Source organism: Rutidosis leptorrhynchoides, chromosome 5 (assembly GCF_046630445.1).
Source record: "Rutidosis leptorrhynchoides isolate AG116_Rl617_1_P2 chromosome 5, CSIRO_AGI_Rlap_v1, whole genome shotgun sequence".
Taxonomy (NCBI): domain Eukaryota; kingdom Viridiplantae; phylum Streptophyta; class Magnoliopsida; order Asterales; family Asteraceae; genus Rutidosis; species Rutidosis leptorrhynchoides.
The window spans coordinates 421,998,141-422,018,502 of record NC_092337.1 but is presented as its reverse complement, the minus strand read 5'-3'; the positions used below and the strand labels follow the sequence as shown (position 1 = coordinate 422,018,502).

General features: G+C 33.3%; 1 protein-coding gene across 1 annotated transcript; it reads right to left on the bottom strand.

Moving 5' to 3' along the window:
* Positions 1-827: 827 nt before the first annotated feature.
* On the bottom strand, positions 828-1,806 carry LOC139848150 (NDR1/HIN1-like protein 6). Its single transcript, XM_071837884.1, has one exon. The coding sequence runs from the start codon at positions 1,722-1,724 to the stop codon at positions 915-917; it is 810 nt and encodes a 269-aa protein (XP_071693985.1). The 5' UTR covers positions 1,725-1,806; the 3' UTR covers positions 828-914.
* Between the last annotated feature and the right edge of the window lie 18,556 nt (positions 1,807-20,362).

Below are 20,362 nucleotides of genomic sequence, written 5' to 3'. Positions count from 1 at the left end.
TGTGTTTATTTGTTATCATTTGCTCAACAACTATATACCAACATTCTATGATTGTATCCGTTACAGAAAACTACACAAATGATATACTGTTAAGTAATTTCTAACTAATACTTGCTTAGTCCCATAAAATAACCCCGCGAATTCGCGAGCATTAAGCTAGTAATAATAATAATAATAATAATAATAATAATAATAAATAACATAGAGGAAAATTGGTACCGCAAAAGTTTAAATGGTCATGGTTTCCACTATTTTCATATATATATTTTTTTTTTGTGGCAAAAAAAGGAGAATATATTAATAAACAACGTTAACTTCATCAAAATAATGAAAGAAAACTAGTACGGGTACAACGACGGATCAAAGTCGGTCATACACATATTACAAAAATATTACAAAAAAGGCTATAACATACAAGCCTATTGACATAGTAAAATTGGATTAACTTCCCGGTCATACACATATTACAAAAATATTACAAAAAAGGCTATAACATACAAGCCTATTGACATAGTAAAATTGGATTAACTTCCCGGTCATACACATATTACAAAAATATTACAAAAATATTACAAAAAAGGCTATAACATACAAGCCTATTGACATAGTAAAATTGGATTAACTTCCCATACATAAGATTGAACACCATGGATGAGTTTTAGATTGGAAGCCCATAGAAAAACATTGAGCTTGATGTTCCGAACAATGATTGATTGACTAAAGAACCCACCATAAAATCGATTGTCTAAAATTGAATTTGAATTTGAAATGGCCAAAAATTGAATTTGAAATCGATTGACTTTGAAATCGATTGACTTTTACCTATTGACATCATCAATTACATGAAATAATATACTCACAAAATATACCAAAAAATAAAAATAATTAAATAAAAATGAAAAAAGTTAACAAACTCAAAATGTCCATTTCCAGATCTTGATACGAAGATCAATCTTACATTTCGCAGCAGAAACATTAGCAGCCACTGATGCTGACGTGGAATTTTTCGAATTACTTTTCGGAATTAAACTATGAATTCCATCACATTTAATCCTTATTCCAATTTTTTTACTTCTTATTGATTCAATCTTCACTCGCATATCAGTATCAAGAATTATCTTCAACGGCAATCCAGATTTCTTTTTTAAATCCGATTTTATTTTATTAAGATTTTCAGTCTCAATAAAAACCAAGTTTCCGTACAACGTGGAACGGTGCACGGAAACATTATTCGGGTTACTAATAAACGGGTTACGAAACGACCCGTTTGCGATTAGTGTGTCACGTGAAAAGCACGTGATCTGTATTGTGTCGTAAAAAAATGTAATTTTTTTGTTGGGGTTCTTGGTTGAGACAGTCAGGTTGAATTTGGAGGTGAGGTGAGTGGTGTCGTCGGCGGCGGCGGTGGTGAGGTTGAATTCGGAGATTTTGACGGCGGCGATTGAGAATGATGGGCGTTGGGGGTGGTATAAGAGGTAGAAAATGCAGCCGGCGACTGTGGTTATTAAGAAGAGGAGAATTATGATGAGAACTGACCAGAAACAGCATAAGCAGAAGTATTTGCGACGGCGAGGGCGGTGGATTGTGGTGGGATTTGGACGGTAGGGATGGCGGTTGGTGGTGGTGGTGGTGGTGGGGAGTTGGGTTTTGTTTGGTGGTGGTGGGAGTGGTGGTACGGTGGTTGTTTTGGTGGGTTTGGATGATGGGTAGATTCTGTCGGTCATAGTTTGGGTGGTGGTGGTGTATTTTCGGAAAGATAAAGAGGTTTATAGTGAGGTTTGTTGAAAAAATGTTGTGAAAAATGGAAATTTGTTTATGGCAACTGGAATTATAGGTCACACGTGTTGTGTAAATAGGAGTAAGGACAAAATATAATGAGGCGCATTATCTTCTCAATATAAAAGTATATACTAATATACTAATACTAATTTGATGGGGGATGATTCTCACACACACTTTTCTGATCTTCACACACCTATTTTAACCTTTTATTCTTCTAATAATACTCAATTGGTGTGTGAGGATCAAAAAAGTGTGTGTGAGAATCATCCCCCTAATTTGATACTCTTTTATTCTAAAAAAATTATCTCCAGAATTTTTGATTGATTAAATATGGAGTATAGCATAAATTAAATAAGATATACTCCGTACTTAACAAATGTTAATTTGTTATATTCAAAATAAATTTGATTGAGTTTATTAAATAAATTGCTGTTTTAAAAAATGAGAGCATATTTGAAAGTTTTAATGAAATTTAGTATTATTTTTGATTAAATAATTATTTTAGAATATATATATATATATATATATATATATATATATATATATATATATATATATATATATATATAGAGAGAGAGAGAGAGAGAGTGTGTGTGTGTGTGAGAGAGAGAGTATGTAAATAATTATTTAACATAGAAAGACTATTTCAATAGAGTTTTGATAAACATGAGAGTTGAAGGTGTATTTAATTCGATTTTGATAAATAAAATGAACATAATTTAATACCGTTATTTTTTATTTGATTTGATTTTATAACAGTTTTGATTGAGTTAAAGCTATAGTTTATAGTGGTTATGTATATGTATTGTAACGAAGTTTAAACTTGTTCATTAAATGATCTATATCACTATGTATTTGGCGTTTAGAGTGTAATGAATCATTTGATCATCTTCTTTTACATTGCTTCATCGCTTCAAAATTTGGGCCAAGTTATTTCAATTGTGGAATTTTGAATGGGTAATTCCCTCTTCTGTTTTCGTATTTTCTTCCGATTGGTATTCCGGAATGGAGATTAGAGATTCAAAGTTTTGGAGGTTAATTGAGCCAGCTATTATGCGGGCAATTTGGTTGGCTCGAAATAATGCTATATTTTTCGAACAGTTTGTGTGTTGGTTGACAGTACTACCGGATGTCAAAATACCTATATATATATATATAATGGCAACATTAATTGTTGACATTACAAGTCTATTAATGTAGTTTTTTCAAACTTATAATTTACTTAAAATTTAATTAATTGTATCTAGTTAAAAAAATTATAATTGTTCAATTTAAATAACTTATTTTATTTTATACTTCGTAACTTTTCTCAACTAAAATAATCGACTTATATAATTATTTATTTAATTTTATATTTGTAAAAGTCTTGATCCATTTAATAAAAATTTACTGTAATAAAATGGCACTCCTATAATTTTTGTTGAATATATAAGGCGAATAAATAATAAATTAATATAAAAAATAAAGATAAAGCAAGTTATATTTGTTAGATAATAGGTAAGGCCCAAGTCCAATATGTGGGCTTGAGTCCGTTAGGGTTTAAAGTCATTAGGGTTTCATTGTATTATAAATAGCGTACGAGTACTTAATAATAATTACGGGGTTTCATTATGTAACATGGTATTAGAGCGGGTCTGATCCTGAGACCTAGTCGGCCGAAGGCGTGCCGCTGTTTCTATACACAGCCGCGTCAAATCTCTTCTTCTCATTTTCTTACTTTATCTCAAAATCCAAAAAAAAAAAAAAAAAAAAAAAAAAAGCAAACAAACATACGGCCACTATCCTTGCTTGTGTTTACAGCCGTCGATTTTTATTTTTTTTTCCTTTGCCTAAACCCTTGTTGCTGTTTTTCTTTCCAAAGCATTAGTTAATCTACAATCTAAAACCCAACCGCCGCACAACAAACGATTTGTGTACAGAAAAAAAGAAAAGAAAAGAAAAAAAAGATATTTAGCAACTATCACGAAGTGAAGTCCCTGAACTCTTTAATCTCAACAAACACTACAAACTTTTATTAATCATAAGACATATTTTGTAAACAAAAGATTAAACCAACACAAGTACAAGTCTAGTAACAAACCAAGACAAACGAATGATGTTATGCACATTTACATCTCAATGGAAGACTGTCTTATCGTTGTGGATATCCCAAGGTACAAAACTCGCTCAACTTATACAGTTATACTATAATAGACATACGCTCAACTTTTGTAAGATTTAGATGCTTTTAGTTATAGTTTACCCCCAATTGCATCAACACAGTATTAACTGTTCTAGAATTGCATTGTTTCTACTTTCTAGTTACATTTTATAAATGCATTTGCATAATACCCATTTTGTTTATTTAAAAACGTGTTTAGTTCCATTTATCAAATGGAACAAATAAATGAATAAGTGCTTGGATTTAGCTCTTAAGTTGAAACAAGTATGTATGAAATATTTTTTACTGTAATGATATGAAACTTTGAAATTAGTTATATAACCTGTGAACAAAAGGCCAGTAATTAAAGAACTGTTATAATGCAAGAAATCTTAATTAGCCAATGCAACTTACTTATCACTCCCAACATCATGTACTGATGTACACACACCTTACGATCCATTGTCTCTTTGAAGTGTAAAAGGTCGGTAAAACATATCATCCGAAGAGGCAAAAAACTAGTTTGAATGAATCTAACGTTGGCCGATATAGTTGTCACCAATTTTCATTTCAACAGCTTTTGCCCACAATGTACGTAAGTGTTGTACAATGGAGAATATGTTAAGGATATTCTATATGCATAAGAATATGTACCTAACTTTATTTCTCTCTATAGATAGTCTTCGAATGAACAATAATGTTTCATAAATTGTGATTGAGTTTATCAGTTTTCAACATATATATGAATTACTGGGCAATTACTCCTTGGGCAGTAGGTATTTGAATTCATTCCTACTGCCAAGGGAGATTTGCCCAGCAATTCATGTTTTATGACAATTCACAAAACAAGGGTTAGATATGCGGATGTGGCTTCTGGCAACATGTGCACCAAGCCTGATCCTCATTCCTCCCAATAGGGACATCACATTTTCATCAATAACTTAAGCTCATAACTCAATCGAACTTTTTCAAGCTTAATGAAAATGGCATAAGCCAATAAGCTTAAGCTACAAGCTCATCCAAATTAATATCATCTTAGGTTTCTCAACATGGTGATAAGAATAACATGTCATCAGATTAAAGCTAGCCAGTGATATCAGGTTTTATGCTGGTGTAAGTATATACCTCGTGTATTGAAATGAGGCTATGTCATGTAAACTGTATCATGTATCCTGATTGTTGGTTAAATTCGTTTGTAGTTATATTGTCATGTTTGTTAGTTTGTTTCTGCAGGGTATGTTAAAGTTCAAGGGCCTGAAATGTTATTTATCCAAAAGCACAGGGGCTAAATTGGAAGTTTCGTTTAAGCCATCTAAAAAGATTATAGGGTTATTTTAGTTACCTAAAAAGATTATAGGGTTATTTTAGTTTTGTACAGTAGCAGTTTTTCTTTTCTTCTCTAGAGTGGCAATTTAGAGTTGAGAAGTTGAGTTTAGTTTGTTGAGTTCATGAGTTTATGAACTTTTAGTGAGCGAGTTTTATTCTTCCTTTTGTTTTGTAAATAATATTTTGGTTAACGACCGTATTCAGCTTGAGGGTTAATCGTTGTTGTGGTTGTTCTCTTCTTAAGACCTTATTTAGTGCAGCGTGATAGGAGCCAAAATCACCACCATCATGCCCCCATCACGCCACTATGGGGCGTGATGGAGGTAAAAAGCCTCAGGCGTGATGAGTCCATCAGATGGGGGTGATGGAGTTTTAAGCCAATCAGATTTTTTTTTCTTTTTATTTTATAAATACCTCATTTATTATACAAAAGTGGGACCAAATACCCCATCACATAATCATCACTCCGTCCCACTACAAACTCCATCACGCCATCACCTTTGCCACATCAGCACTATACCCCACAAAAAACTCAAAAAAAAAACCCATCACCACTAAATAAGGTCTAATATCATGGAACCAAAATAGAACTCTAAATTTACATCTTTATCAACAGTGAACAAATCTTGTATTTTTTTATTCATAAGCAAGCTAGTATGCAACAATCAAATTCTGGACATTGTGGAAGAGTGCATTGTCTTGACAAACCCCACACTAACCATTCACCAAAACCTAACATGGGTTGTTACACATTACATGAAATCGAAAAAAGTTTGAAATTTGTCACTTGAACTATTTAGATATGATATATATGATATGGCAAAACACTGGTTCCCACAACATGTTTAATAGAAGAGAGGATTTTATGTATCAGATCATCTGGTAGTATGCCCAGTCTATCACCTTCAATGTTCATCCTCATTCTATTATATCTGAAATCCATTTGCTTTTGGCTTCAGAGATCTGTGTACTGTATAATCTAAGAATCGGGACATACTAAACACTAAAACTGACGTTGAGGTTTAATACGTAGTAAAATCGGATCTTTATTACTTTTCTTTTCTATTTGGACATATATAGCATCGAAAGGTCCAACTTGAATAATCAATTTCAATCCAAAAAATGATGTAAATCGAATAGATACTACATACAGTTCACCATGTAATAATCTAAGCAATCACGTGAAACAATTTATAAGTGTGATTCATGAAACTTGTAATATAATAAAAAGTCCACCTTATCATCTACACTTAGAAACTTTTGCACAATTTAAGCTCAGATTAAGTTATTAAAATATGGCTTTAGTGTCCCCTTTGGATGATTCTGTACCCTGCTGATGATATATGTGTCAAGTGAGATGTCACCTTTTTAGTGTCCATTTGAGTCATTTAATTATCTCGGCGTTGCTTGATGATCAAAATGGCGCATTAACGACCCAATAAACTCTTTATCATAAGCTTTACCCAAATAACCTCATTACTAAAAAAAATATTTTAAAGGGGATTAATAGAAAATTTTAACACATTTGCGCAATGATATGTTGTTAATGAGGTTTGAACATGAGACCTTATCTGGTATATATACTTTATAGTGTGATTCCTTAATCCGGATATATTGTTTTGTTGTGTAAATACCGTGTTCTCATTTTGCTCATTTTGGATATGCCATGGAATGATTCTTGTTAAGGCATGCAGTGGAACATTGTTCAAGATTATTGACATATGCTTCATGTCATAAGATCTAGACAACACTCTCTTGAATTGGAACTTTACTTTTACTTTCTCCATTTTCCTCATCGAAACGCAAGAATATATGCTACAAGTCTCATGTTATTCGATTCAATTCGTATTATCCTTGGGGCATCTGGACTGGAAAATACAAGCTTTCTAAGGAAATTTTTTTTTTATTTTTTTTATTTTTTATTTTTATTTTTGTTGTTAAAAATTGCTCTTGATTCAACAGGGAAAATATTTTTAAAACCTCAAACACATTATAAAAGGATTTGACATAAGGATGATATAGAGTTTGCTAGTTTTTAAGATTTTGCAATTGGTGTATATTTGTAGCTAAAAATTAAAATTGAGAGAATTAATACTCTAATAAAAAAGTCTTCCTCTTCACTAGGAGAATGACTTGCACCAAACTTTTTGAATAAGTAAAACACTTTATAACAAGCTATCAGTTTTGCAAGTCTACATTAGCCTTGTAAAAGCATATTATGCAAGATTTCTTAAGTTAATGTAACTTACTATCAATGATCATCTCACCCCTTATATGCAATGTCTCTTTGAAGCATAAAAGTCCGGTAAAACATATCATCCTAAAAGGCGGAAGCTAGTTTGAATGATTCTGATTTTGACCACCACTTGTTATCGATCTCATGCTAACAAATTTTACGCATAATGTACATAAAACTTCGTACAAGGGAATTATGTGAAGGATATTCTACATTCATGATAATATGTATGCTACTTTACGGCCCTATATATAATTTTTAGAGAAATGACAAGTTCTCATAAGTTGAGATTGAGTTTAATTGTAGAGATCAATTACACGGCAATTACTCCTTGGGCAGTAGGTAGTTTCATATTTCCTACCGTCAAGGGAGATTTGCCCAGCAATTCATCTCTACGACGTCACTAAGACAATGTAAGTTACTAAGTGTATAAAACATTTACTAAATGTACGTACATCAATTCCACTATGTAGCAATTTCTACATATTCACCAAGTTGCGGGCAATATGTAATTTCTACTATTTATGTAGGTAATACTTTTTTCTTACATTACTCCTCGTATCATCTCTATTTGTTGTCAGAGGTTTGGTTGGATTCAAGGCATTTCATGGAGTAGGCACAAAACTCTTGGGATTGAAGCTTGAACAAGAAGAAAAGACGAGTTTTGCTGATATAGTTGTGATCCATGTGAGAATTTAGATAAGAGATGAATCAAACTTATTAATTTTGCTGATATAACTTATAATGTGATGGGAAAATGGTCACAACGGGCAAACTACAAAGCGGAAACAAACCCGTTTGACAAGCATTTCTCGACCCGTATGAACCCGTGAGGAAACTAACAAATAAGTTATACCACAATCACTACAAATCAGCCTCAATTCTGTCCCAAATCAGCAAATACGAAATAACTAAGCACACACAATACACACGAGACTTTTTACGTGGAAAACCTCTCAAAATCGAGAGTAAAAACCACGGGACTCGTAAGCCACTTAAATTCCACTATCATCAACAAAGAGAGCAATACAATAATCCTTCTCTAGCTCAACTAGAGGTATACAACATCATCATACTCTTGAACAACAATAATCAACAAGTATATGAAGAAATTAAAGACAAAAGAAGAATTTCATCACCCAAAATTCTGCTACTGTTTGACCTGCTGTAACTCAAGCTACAGACCACTTGAGACGAATTCAACGGTTGAAAATGTTGGCACTGATGTCAGGAAGACACAGCCCAAAAATAAAGAAGATTCAACGGTCGGATCTCCGGGGATCGAAGGTTTTATGGCCTGCTGTCACTGTAGACGGGAATTGGGGTTTTGACTCTTTTTCTTGATCTCTCTTGCACTCTTACGTATGAAGACAGCTGCACAAGTTTGAAATAAAGATGCCCTCCAATGCTTGACCAAGTCAAACAATATTTGGGCCTATTTTTGTTGGGCTTGGGCCATTACTTTCACATAAATAGAAACAAAATAATAAACCCAACAAATCTCCCCCTTTCCAATTATGTGGAAGAGTTCGCCATCCCGGCGATCGAGCAACATACCTTGAGCTTCTCACTTGCTGTAATGACCCGGAAATTTCCGACCAAATTTAAACCTTATTCTTTATATGTTCCGACACGATGAGCAAAAATCTGTAATATTGAGTCTAGAAAGTTTGAAATCTATATTCAGTTAACCAAATACCCTTTGACCATGCCTGACGATTCACGAACAACTATTCGTAAATAGATACATATATATTGAAATAGATATATATATTTATATATACTTCGAAATACTAAATGTTGATCCATAATTAAGTTATATAAAATTTAGGATTAATAAAAATATTTTTACTTTGATGAGTTGAGTGTTAATACTCCGTACAGATTACTTTGAATTAAAAATAAAATAATTGACGAACCTTTTTGATCGGGTTTCAAACAGTTAATGAGTGAAATGATTAAATATAATTAATCTAAAAATATGGGCTTTTTAGGAACACCTTATTATGTTAACTGTTTAGCAATGGACACGATTTGCTACCTGAATTAAGTGTCGGTAGAATTTGTTATTGAATCACACGTTTTTAATTTCATGTTATATTTAATTATTACTTTGAATTGAGATTTCTTCTTGTTAACTGTACTTGTCTCCCACTAGATCACATGAATATGAAAATGTGTATTATTAACAAAGTTCATTGTATATGAACAATTGATACTGTGTTTGACTTATGCAATTCAATCTCCACTAGTAAACTGCATATAGATACGAAATGCATATAAAACTAACATCATTACCTTCTCCTCTCAATATTCTCCATTCCCTTTCACACAAATTGAGATAACCAAATTTCACAATCTAATAATCACCAACCTTCTTGATTCTTAATTACTGTCAACCAAATTTAGAACCATGGCTCATGAACTTCATCTAAGTTCTTCTCTGACCAAATTAAAGAACCCCAATAAACCATCATCGCCTCTTGTTTCCCTTGCTACCATCGAATCACCACACCACTACCAACCATCGAGACCCATCTTCATAACCACTCACCTCTGCCGGCAATCGAACACCAACCAACACCCACTATCTACTATTGGCTTCATGTTCCTATTCGGTCTCTTTTAATGACCGAAGTCACCACAACTCCATCATCGACCCTTATGTCTCCATTTTATATCGAGTACATTATATCTATTAAAAACATCCACAACACTTGTTGATAACTTCTTACCTTTGTTTCTATTCGAGTGAATCAAAGAACACCATCACCTTTTTAAACCACCATCAACAATCACCAAGAAATCCACTTTTCATCAACCACCATGCGAGACAAATTTTACTATCTTCGTTTTCTGTTTCATTCCAAGAACCACCACGAACTCTCTCTCTATCCTTCCTCTCTCTTCCTCTTTTCTTATCGGGAAACATCAACACATATCACTATCATGAACCGCCACTTCCGTCACCTTCTTCATCACCGCCACCATTGAAGCTTCGTTGTTTCTACCTACTGACCATAACCGCCACCACCACCCTGAAAACACCATAACCATCGTCTATTAGCTACTGTTACTGTTAAGGTTCCATGACCATCACGAACTATCCTCCAACTGATGCAAAAACCGAAGCCAAAAATTCATACTGCTATACTCTTTTTCTGTTTCTAAGTTAACCCGTTCAAGAAACCATCCAACCCTTATGATACGCTACTGCTACTGTTGTTACATTCTTAATTTTAAAAATAATAATAATAATAATAAAGTTAATGAAAATGTATGATTAGTGGTAGGGTTCGGTGATGAGGTGGACGATTGTGATAATATACTGTTAAACGAATAACTCAATTTTTCTTTTGGGCCTAGAACTCGTTGAGGTTATTGTGGAAAAGTTAAATAAATATTAATCCGGTTTAAAACAGATAAACCAAAACTGATGAATGGTTGGGTGATGTGTTATTAAACGAGGTGGTTCTGAGTTCGAACCTATGCTGGTGCAGTTATTAATTCTCTTTGTTTTTATAGCTGCACAAGTGGGTCAAGTTAGATTGGGCTTGTTGATTGGGCCGAGTTCCAGTTTGTTGTTGGGTCAAAAACCAATCCATGAATACTGTGAAACAAATTATAATAATGATGTACGTATGATATATTATGGTGATGATGAGACGAAATGATGAAACAGAAATCGAGTTTAAAGAACTTAATATCCTATTTAATTCAGAAACAAAATATTGGAATAGTGGTTAGTGGTATGGGTGTTTAAACAAGTGGTCTTGAGTTCGAGCCCGAGCATTGGTGTTATTTTTTTTTTTTAAAGGTTCGTGAATCGAAGGCCAACCTTATAAGTTACCAATGGTGTTATATGTATTTTTACTACAAAATACATTAGGTGAGTATATAGTCCCTTTTAAACTCTAAATATTTTTGGGCTGAGAATACATGCGCTGTTTTTATAAATGATTTACGTTATGGACACAAGTAACTGAAAAATATATTCTACGTTGAGTTGTACCACTGGCATACTTCCCTGTAGCTTGGTAACTATTATTTACAGCAGTATTGTAAACGCGAATCCTGTTGATAGATCTATCAGGCCTGACAACCCCAACCGGACTGGACGACCAGTATTCAACGGTTGCACAGTACTTCGTTTCGTGACTACACTTGGTACGGTGTAGTAAGATTTCATAATAAAGGGAATATGCGACGTGATTAAATGTTAAGTATGGTTACCAAGTGCTCAACCACTTAGAATATTTTTATTAAAATGTTTACATATGAAATCTTGTGGTCCATAGTTATAATGCTGCTAGCATCAAACATATATATCTCACCAACTTTATGTTGACCTTTTAAAGCATGTTATTCTCAGGTACGAATTAAGTCTTCCGCTGTGCATTTGCTCATGTTAAGGACATTATTTAAAGTCGATCATCGCAATGGGACCAACTGTTGAAGACTTCGTCCGGGAGGATTAGTCGCGGACGTTTCAGTTGGTATCAGAGCGTTGGTCTTAGTGAACCAGGCCTTGCATTAGTGTGTCTAACTAGTAGTTGTTAGGATACAGTAGTGAGTCTGGACTTCGACCGTGTCTGCCTGTCAAAAAGTTTTGCTTATCATTCTAGTCGGAAATCATCTGCTTACCATCCTTAGGGAATTGCCTGCTTATCATTCTTTAGTCTAGACACGTCTTACTGCATTTAGTGCATCGATAGTGTATAGACAAAATTCATATCCTAGCGCATCTGTAGACTTGCCTGACATATGCCGTAAATTTCTCTGTAGTTTACGAAATCTTTGGTATTATACATAGATATTCTATATAGCTAGAATATCATTCGACATCCGAAAAATCATTTCACATCGAAGATCCTTCTCATTCACCAAATTGCCCTCTTGACGATGAAATTGAAAGCACTTACCGGCAAACCTGTTCGAGAAACCATTTACCCTCTCATTTCTAGAATATCCCGTCATGATTATATAATATCTTATATTTCGAATCTTACTCACCCGCTCGTTTCAATCGTCAATTATCCTGATATAATATAAGAAGTTAACGAACTACATGCTCGAGTAATGGCTTTGGAGAATCTGGTGCGGAGATTACAAACCCCAGCAGCAGCACCAGCAGCATAATCCATACTACCATCATCAACGCCGACAGTACCCTTATCACCCCTATACCACAACCGCGTTGTAAACCTCAACATCGTAACCTGTACCCCGAATATCAACATTACACGCCTCAATATCACCATCTGTACTTCGAGTATTGATAATGCTAAAAACAAACATATATTTCATAGCATTATTCCTCAAGAAAGACAAGCTTTTAGTTGCAATTGTTCTATTTACAAGTGATATTCGTTTAAATAATAAAAGGTGAAGACAAAAGACAGATTCGACGAATTGAAGACGCAAACGACCAAAAAGCTCAAAAGTACAAAAGACAATCAAAAAGGTTCCAATTATTGATAAGAAACGTCTCGAAATCACAAGAGTACAAGATTCAAAACGCAAAGTACAAGATATTAAATTGTACGCGAGGACGTTCGAAAATCCGGAACCGGGACCAGAGTCAACTCTTAACGCTCGACGCAACGGACTAAAAATTACAAGTTAACTATGTATATAAATATAATATAATATATAATTAATTATATTAATTATATATATATTATATATATATATTAAAAACCGTCGGCAGAGAAAACTCCAAGGACTGAGCTGTAATTTCTATCTCCGCGACTCGCGGAGTTTGAAGAGCATTTTGCCGCGAGTCGCGGAGCCCCAATTTTCAACTCTGGCTATAAAGCAAACCGAATTCTGATCAAATTTCATATATCTTATTTCATCTCTCTCTCAATATATACGTAATATATATATAATTTATATTTTAATTTTAATTTTAATTTTAAATCCTAATAATAAGGGTATGTTAGCGAATGTTGTAAGGGTGTAAGTCGAAATTCTGTCCGTGTAACGCTACGCTATTTTTAATCATTGTAAGTTATGTTCAACCTTTTTACATTAATGTCTCGTAGCTAAGTTATTATTATGCTTATTTAAAACGAAGTAATCATGATGTTGGGCTAATTACTAAAATTGGGTAATTGGGCTTTGTACCATAATTGGGGTTTGGATAAAAGAACGACACTTGTGGAAATTAGACTATGGGCTATTAATGGGCTTTATATTTGTTTAACTAAATGAAAGTTTGTTAATGTTAATATAAAGATTTACAATTGGGCGTCCCTATAAATTACCATATACACTCGATCGGACACGATGGGCGGGGTATTTATATGTACGAATAATCGTTCATTTAACCGGACACGGGAATGGATTAATAGCCACTAGAATAATTAAAACAGGGGTGAAATTACATTCAAGGGTAATTGGTGTAATTGTTAACAAAGTAGTAAAACCTTGGTTTACACGCAGTCGATAACCTGGTGTATTCATTAAACAAAGTATTAAAACCTTGTTACAATTCGAATCCCCAATTAGTTGGAATATTTAACTTCGGGTATAATAATAATTTGACGAGGACACTTGCATTTTATATTTATGACTGATGGACTGTTATGGACAAAAACCAGACGGACATATTAAATAATCCAGGACAAAGGACAATTAACCCATGGGCATAAAACTAAAATCAACACGTCAAACATCATGATTACGGAAGTTTAAATAAGCATAATTCTTTTATTTCATATTTAATTTCCTTTATTTTATATTTAATCGCACTTCTAATTATCGCACTTTTATTTATTGTTATTTTATTTAATCGCACTTTTAATTATCGTACTTTTTAATTATCGCAATTTTATTTTATCGCACTTTTATTATTCGCAATTTCATTATCGTTATTTACTTTAAGTTTTAATTTAAGTCTTGTATTTATTTTATATTTTACATTAGGTTTTAACTGCGACTAAAGTCTTAAAAATCGACAAACCGGTCATTAAACGGTAAAAACCCCCCTTTATAATAATAATATTACTTATATATATATTTGTATTTTTATAAAAGTAAACTAATATAGCGTTGAGTTTTGTTTAAAGATTTCCCTGTGGAACGAACCGGACTTACTAAAAACTACACTACTGAACGATTAGGTACACTGCCTATAAGTGTTGTAGCAAGGTTTAAGTATATCCATTCTATAAATAAATAAATATCTTGTGTAAAATTGTATCGTATTTAATAGTATTTTCTGCTAAAATTAATAACTATTTTATATACACCTCGCTGCACATCAAGTATTTTTGGCGCCGCTGCCGGGGAACTATCTTAAAAGCCGGAAGCGCAACGCTAATATATAGAAAAAAAAAAGATTTTTAGTTACTTTTATTAAAATTTGTTTTTGTAAAAATACGTTTTAATTATTCAAAAATATAAAAAGAAAAAAAAACAAAAATATAAGCATTTTTAAGATTTTGTTAAATATTTAAGTTTTATAAGTTTCTTTATCTTTATTTTAGTTTATAATAATATAAATTTTATTAAACATCTTTTATTTATTTAAAAAACAGAAAACATAAAATAAAATAAAAAAATAATAAAGAAAAACGCGTAAAAATTGAAAGCTGTCAACAGAATTTCTGAACCCCGCGACTCGCGGGGTTTTCTTCTTTAATTGCCGCGACTCGCGGAGATCATCTGACACGCGACAGGAAGCCCTAATCGAGCATTAATTACGGATTATTATTAATATTAATTATTAAACGTAATTATTATTATTATTATTATTAGTTTTAGTTTTAGTTTTATTTTTACTTTTTATTTAATTTGTTGTATTTAGTTTTAAATTAGTTTTATTAAATTGTAAAATTAGTAGTTTTATTAAAATAATAATATAAAAATAATATTTTTATAAAATTGTACTTTTTACAACTTTTTGTATATTTTTATATTTTGTCCCTTTTTAATCGTTGTAGCGTAATATTTGTATTTTTTAGCTCATATTTAATTTTAAACTTAGTTTTTGCTATAGTTATTTTTACTCCTAGATTTTTAGGCTTTGCCGTAAAATTCCTAAGTGCTTTTTCTTTAGACTAAGATTTAGGTACTTTAGAAGTTTGCGACGCCTTTTTAAGTTTTAGTTTCTTTTTAAGTTATTTCTATTTGGGATTTAGTTTCTCCTGTAAGCTTTAATATTTTTAGACCTTTTACTATGTACCAATTATCATTCCAATTAATAATTTCAATTTGCGATTATAATTTTAAGTTAGTTGTAGTAATAAGGTTAGGTTAGTTAAGTATTTTTAAGTTTTTATAAGTTTCTTTTATTTTTCCGTCACCTTTTATTTTTTAAACCATTTTTTCTTTTTCGACCTTTTTCGACGAACTCTTTTTCTCTCTTATTTCTCGCTATTCTAGTTTTAGGACATAGATTTTTTTTTTTTTTTCTACTTCTTATCTAAATTTCTTAAAATTACGAAAATTTATTTTAAGTGGTTAAATTAATAGACATCAAAATTTTCTGGTTCGTAGTAATAGTTGGATTTGTACGTGGACCGGGTTATTGGAGCCAAACAGTCCTCAATTATATTGAGACCAAACGAATCCTGCCCCTCTGCTGCATCTTTTGGCTATTCGAAACGTGGGCAAAATCAGAAAAGTCTATTGATTGGATAACTTATTATAATTTTTCTTTCCTTTTAAAAACTAATAGGATATTCAGTGAATGCACCGAGCAAGACGTTCATCACCTTTTGTACGTTCACCACCTGTAACTAGATCAAGACGTTTAACAAATATAACCGCCGTTGATTTTTCTTTAGAATCGTCATCCAGTCGACCAAGTACTTCAGTTCAAATTTCCGATAATCCATTTTTTGAACCCAACCTCACAATTGAGAATCCAGAGAATATTCAGGAACGGTTCATAGATCCTGAACCATTAAACTTTCCTCCAGAACCACCAATCATTCAAACAGAGATTGTTGAGGAACGAACTATTAAATCAGAACCATCTAGTGATACCGACTCAACAAATTCAATTATGGAGAATCTGGAACCTTTAAGTATGGAAGACCGAATGAGAGCTAAACGCACTGGCCAAGGTCACGCAATTACTCATCCAGACATTAATGCGCCAGATTATGAAATCAAAGGACAAATTCTACACATGGTGACTAATCAATGCCAATTTAGTGGTGCGCCGAAGGAAGATCCAAATGAACATCTACGTACCTTTAATAGGATCTGCACACTATTTAAAATACGAGAAGTGGAGGATGAACAGATATATCTCATGTTATTTCCCTGGACTTTAAAGGAAGAAGCCAAAGATTGGTTGGAATCGTTACCTGAAGGGGCGATTGATACATGGGACGTTTTAATTGACAAATTTCTTAAACAATTCTTTCCTGCATCTAAAGCCGTAAGACTTCAAGCAGAAATTGTTACGTTCACACAAAAGCCAAATGAAACTCTGTATGAGGCGTGGACAAGATATGGAAAGTTGTTAAGAGGATGTCCGCAACATGGTTTAGACACCTGTCAAATAGTACAAATATTTTACCGAGGATGCGACATCACTACAAGGAAAGACATAGATATAGCAGCTGGTGGTTCTATTATGAAGAAAACCGAAACTGATGCTTACAAAATTATTGATAACACTGCTTCCCACTCACATGAGTGGCACCAAGAAAAAGATATCATTAGATCATCTAAAGCAGCTAGAGCCGATTCTAGCCATGACTTAGATTCCATTTCGGCAAAGATAGATGCTTTCGAGAGACGAATGGAAAAGATGACTAAGGATATTCACTCAATACGAATTAGTTGTGAGCAGTGTGGAGGACCACATTTGACAAAAGATTGTCTCAGTATTGAATTAACAATGGAACAAAGAGAGAATATTTCATACATAAACCAAAGGCCTGGAAATAATTATCAGAATAATTATCAACCGCCAAGACCGATTTACAATCAAAACCAGAATTATAACCGAAATATTCCATACAATAACCAACAAGGTCCTAGCAATCAACAAGTATCCAATAATACTTACAATCAGCAAAGACCAAATTTTCAAAACAAACCACCACAACAAACCGATGATAAAAAGCCGAATTTAGAAGATATGATGACAAAGCTAGTTGAAACTCAAACGCAGTTTTTCACATCTCAGAAACAAACCAATGAACAAAATGCTCAAGCATTTAGAAATCAACAAGCTTCTATTCAAAATCTGGAACAAGAAGTAAGTAACCTAGCAAGGTTAATAGGTGAAAGAAAACCGGGAAGTTTACCTAGTGATACAAATGCTAACCCCCGGAATGAAACAGCTAAAGCTATTACCACAAGAAGTGGTACAACACTTAAATCACCTGAAATACCTGTAACTTCTGATGAAACTATTCCTACTCCACAAGAACCACAACCTGATCAAGATAAGGAAAAAGAACCGGTAGTTGAAAAGGTTAATGAAGATAACACAGTTAAGGATAAACCTTATGTTAAACCATACCAACCACCACTTCCTTACCCGAGTAAAATGAAGAAAGAAAAACTTGAAGCCGAGCAATCCAAATTTTTGGATATGTTTAAACAGATAAATGTAAATCTTCCTTTCATTGATGTGATTTCAGGAATGCCTAGATATGCTAAATTCTTGAAAGATCTAATCACGAATAGAAAGAAAATGGAAGAACTCTCGGCTGTTACTATGAATGCTAATTGTTCAGCAGTGCTGTTGAATAAGATACCAGAAAAACTATCTGATCCAGGAAGTTTCACAATTCCATGTTTTCTGGGTAGTCTTAGTTCAATAGAAGCATTGGCAGACTTAGGTGCTAGTATAAATCTAATGCCGTATTCACTATACGCTAAACTAGACCTTGGAGAATTGAAACCAACCAGAATAAGCATACAACTAGCCGATAGATCAATAAAATATCCTAGAGGGATAATGGAGAACATGCTAGTTAAAGTTGGTACTTTAGTATTTCCAGTAGATTTTGTTGTTTTAGACATGGAAGAAGATTCTCAAGTTCCTCTCATATTAGGAAGACCATTCTTAAACACGGCTAAAGCAATGATAGACGTGTTCGGTAAGAAACTGACCCTAAGTATAGAGGATGAGAGTGTTACCTTTTCAGTTGATAGAGCAATGCAACAACCACAATCTGCAGATGATACATGTTATTATATTCAAACTATAGATGCACATGCAGAATTATTAGAAGAATTTCCAGAATTACAAGGAACGGGAGAATGTTCTTTAGGAGAAGTTAATGAACCAATTGATGAAGCTGAAATGTTAGCTACACTTATAGCTAATGGATATGAACCAACAACAGAAGAAATTCAAATGCTAAAAGAAGAAGACAGATATCGATATAAATCATCGATAGAAGAACCTCCGAAATTAGAGTTAAAGCCACTTCCAAACCATTTGGAATACGCTTATTTACATGGTGAATCTGAATTACCTGTAATAATATCGTCTTCTCTTACTGAAAATGAGAAATCACAGCTCATTTCTGTGTTGAAAGCTCATAAACCAGCCATTGCATGGAAGATTCATGATATTAAAGGAATAAGTCCTTCGTATTGCACACATAAAATCCTTATGGAAGAAGGTCATAAAACGTATGTGCAACGCCAACGAAGACTAAATCCTAATATGCAAGATGTAGTTAAGAAAGAGATTATTAAACTGCTAGATGCAGGTTTGATATATCCAATTTCTGATAGTCCATGGGTAAGCCCAGTTCAATGCGTGCCTAAGAAGGGTGGCATGACTGTCATTACAAATGAGAAAAATGAGCTTATTCCTACTAGGACTGTAACAGGATGGCGTGTATGTATTGATTATAGAAAATTAAATGACGCCACCAGAAAAGATCACTTTCCCTTACCTTTCATTGACCAAATGTTGGAAAGATTAGCCGGAAATAGTTACTATTGTTTTCTAGATGGATTTTCCGGATATTTTCAAATTCCAATAGCACCCGAAGATCAAGAGAAAACCACATTCACGTGCCCTTATGGTACTTTTGCTTACAAAAGAATGCCATTTGGACTTTGCAACGCCCCTGCAACCTTTCAAAGGTGTATGATGGCGATTTTTCACGACATGATAGAAGAATGCATGGAAGTATTCATGGATGACTTTTCAGTCTTCGGTGATACATTTAAATCATGTCTAGTTAATCTGGAACGAATGCTAATTAGATGCGAAAAATCAAATCTAGTACTTAATTGGGAGAAATGCCATTTCATGGTTAAGGAAGGCATCGTTCTTGGACATAAAATTTCAAAAGAAGGAATTGAAGTGGATAGAGCTAAAGTAGATGTAATTGCTAAACTTCCACATCCCACCAATGTTAGAGGAGTTAGGAGTTTTCTAGGGCATGCCGGTTTTTACCGACGTTTCATAAAAGATTTTTCTAAAATTGCCACTCCTATGAATAAACTCCTAGAAAAGGATGCGCCATTCATCTTTTCAGATGAATGTATCAAATCTTTTAATATTCTTAAAGAAAAACTCACTAATGCGCCGATCATGATAACACCAAATTGGAATCTACCATTTGAACTAATGTGCGATGCAAGTGATTTTGCAATGGGAGCCGTTTTAGGACAAAGGATTGAAAAACGATTTCAACCTATATATTATGCTAGTAAGACATTACAAGGAGCACAAACGAACTATACAACTACTGAAAAAGAACTCCTTGCTATTGTCTTTGCTTTTGACAAATTTCGATCATATCTCGTTCTAGCAAAAACGGTGGTCTATACCGACCATTCTGCTCTTAGATACCTATTTTCGAAACAAGATGCTAAACCAAGATTAATCCGTTGGATCTTACTCTTACAAGAGTTTGATATTGAAATCCGAGATAAAA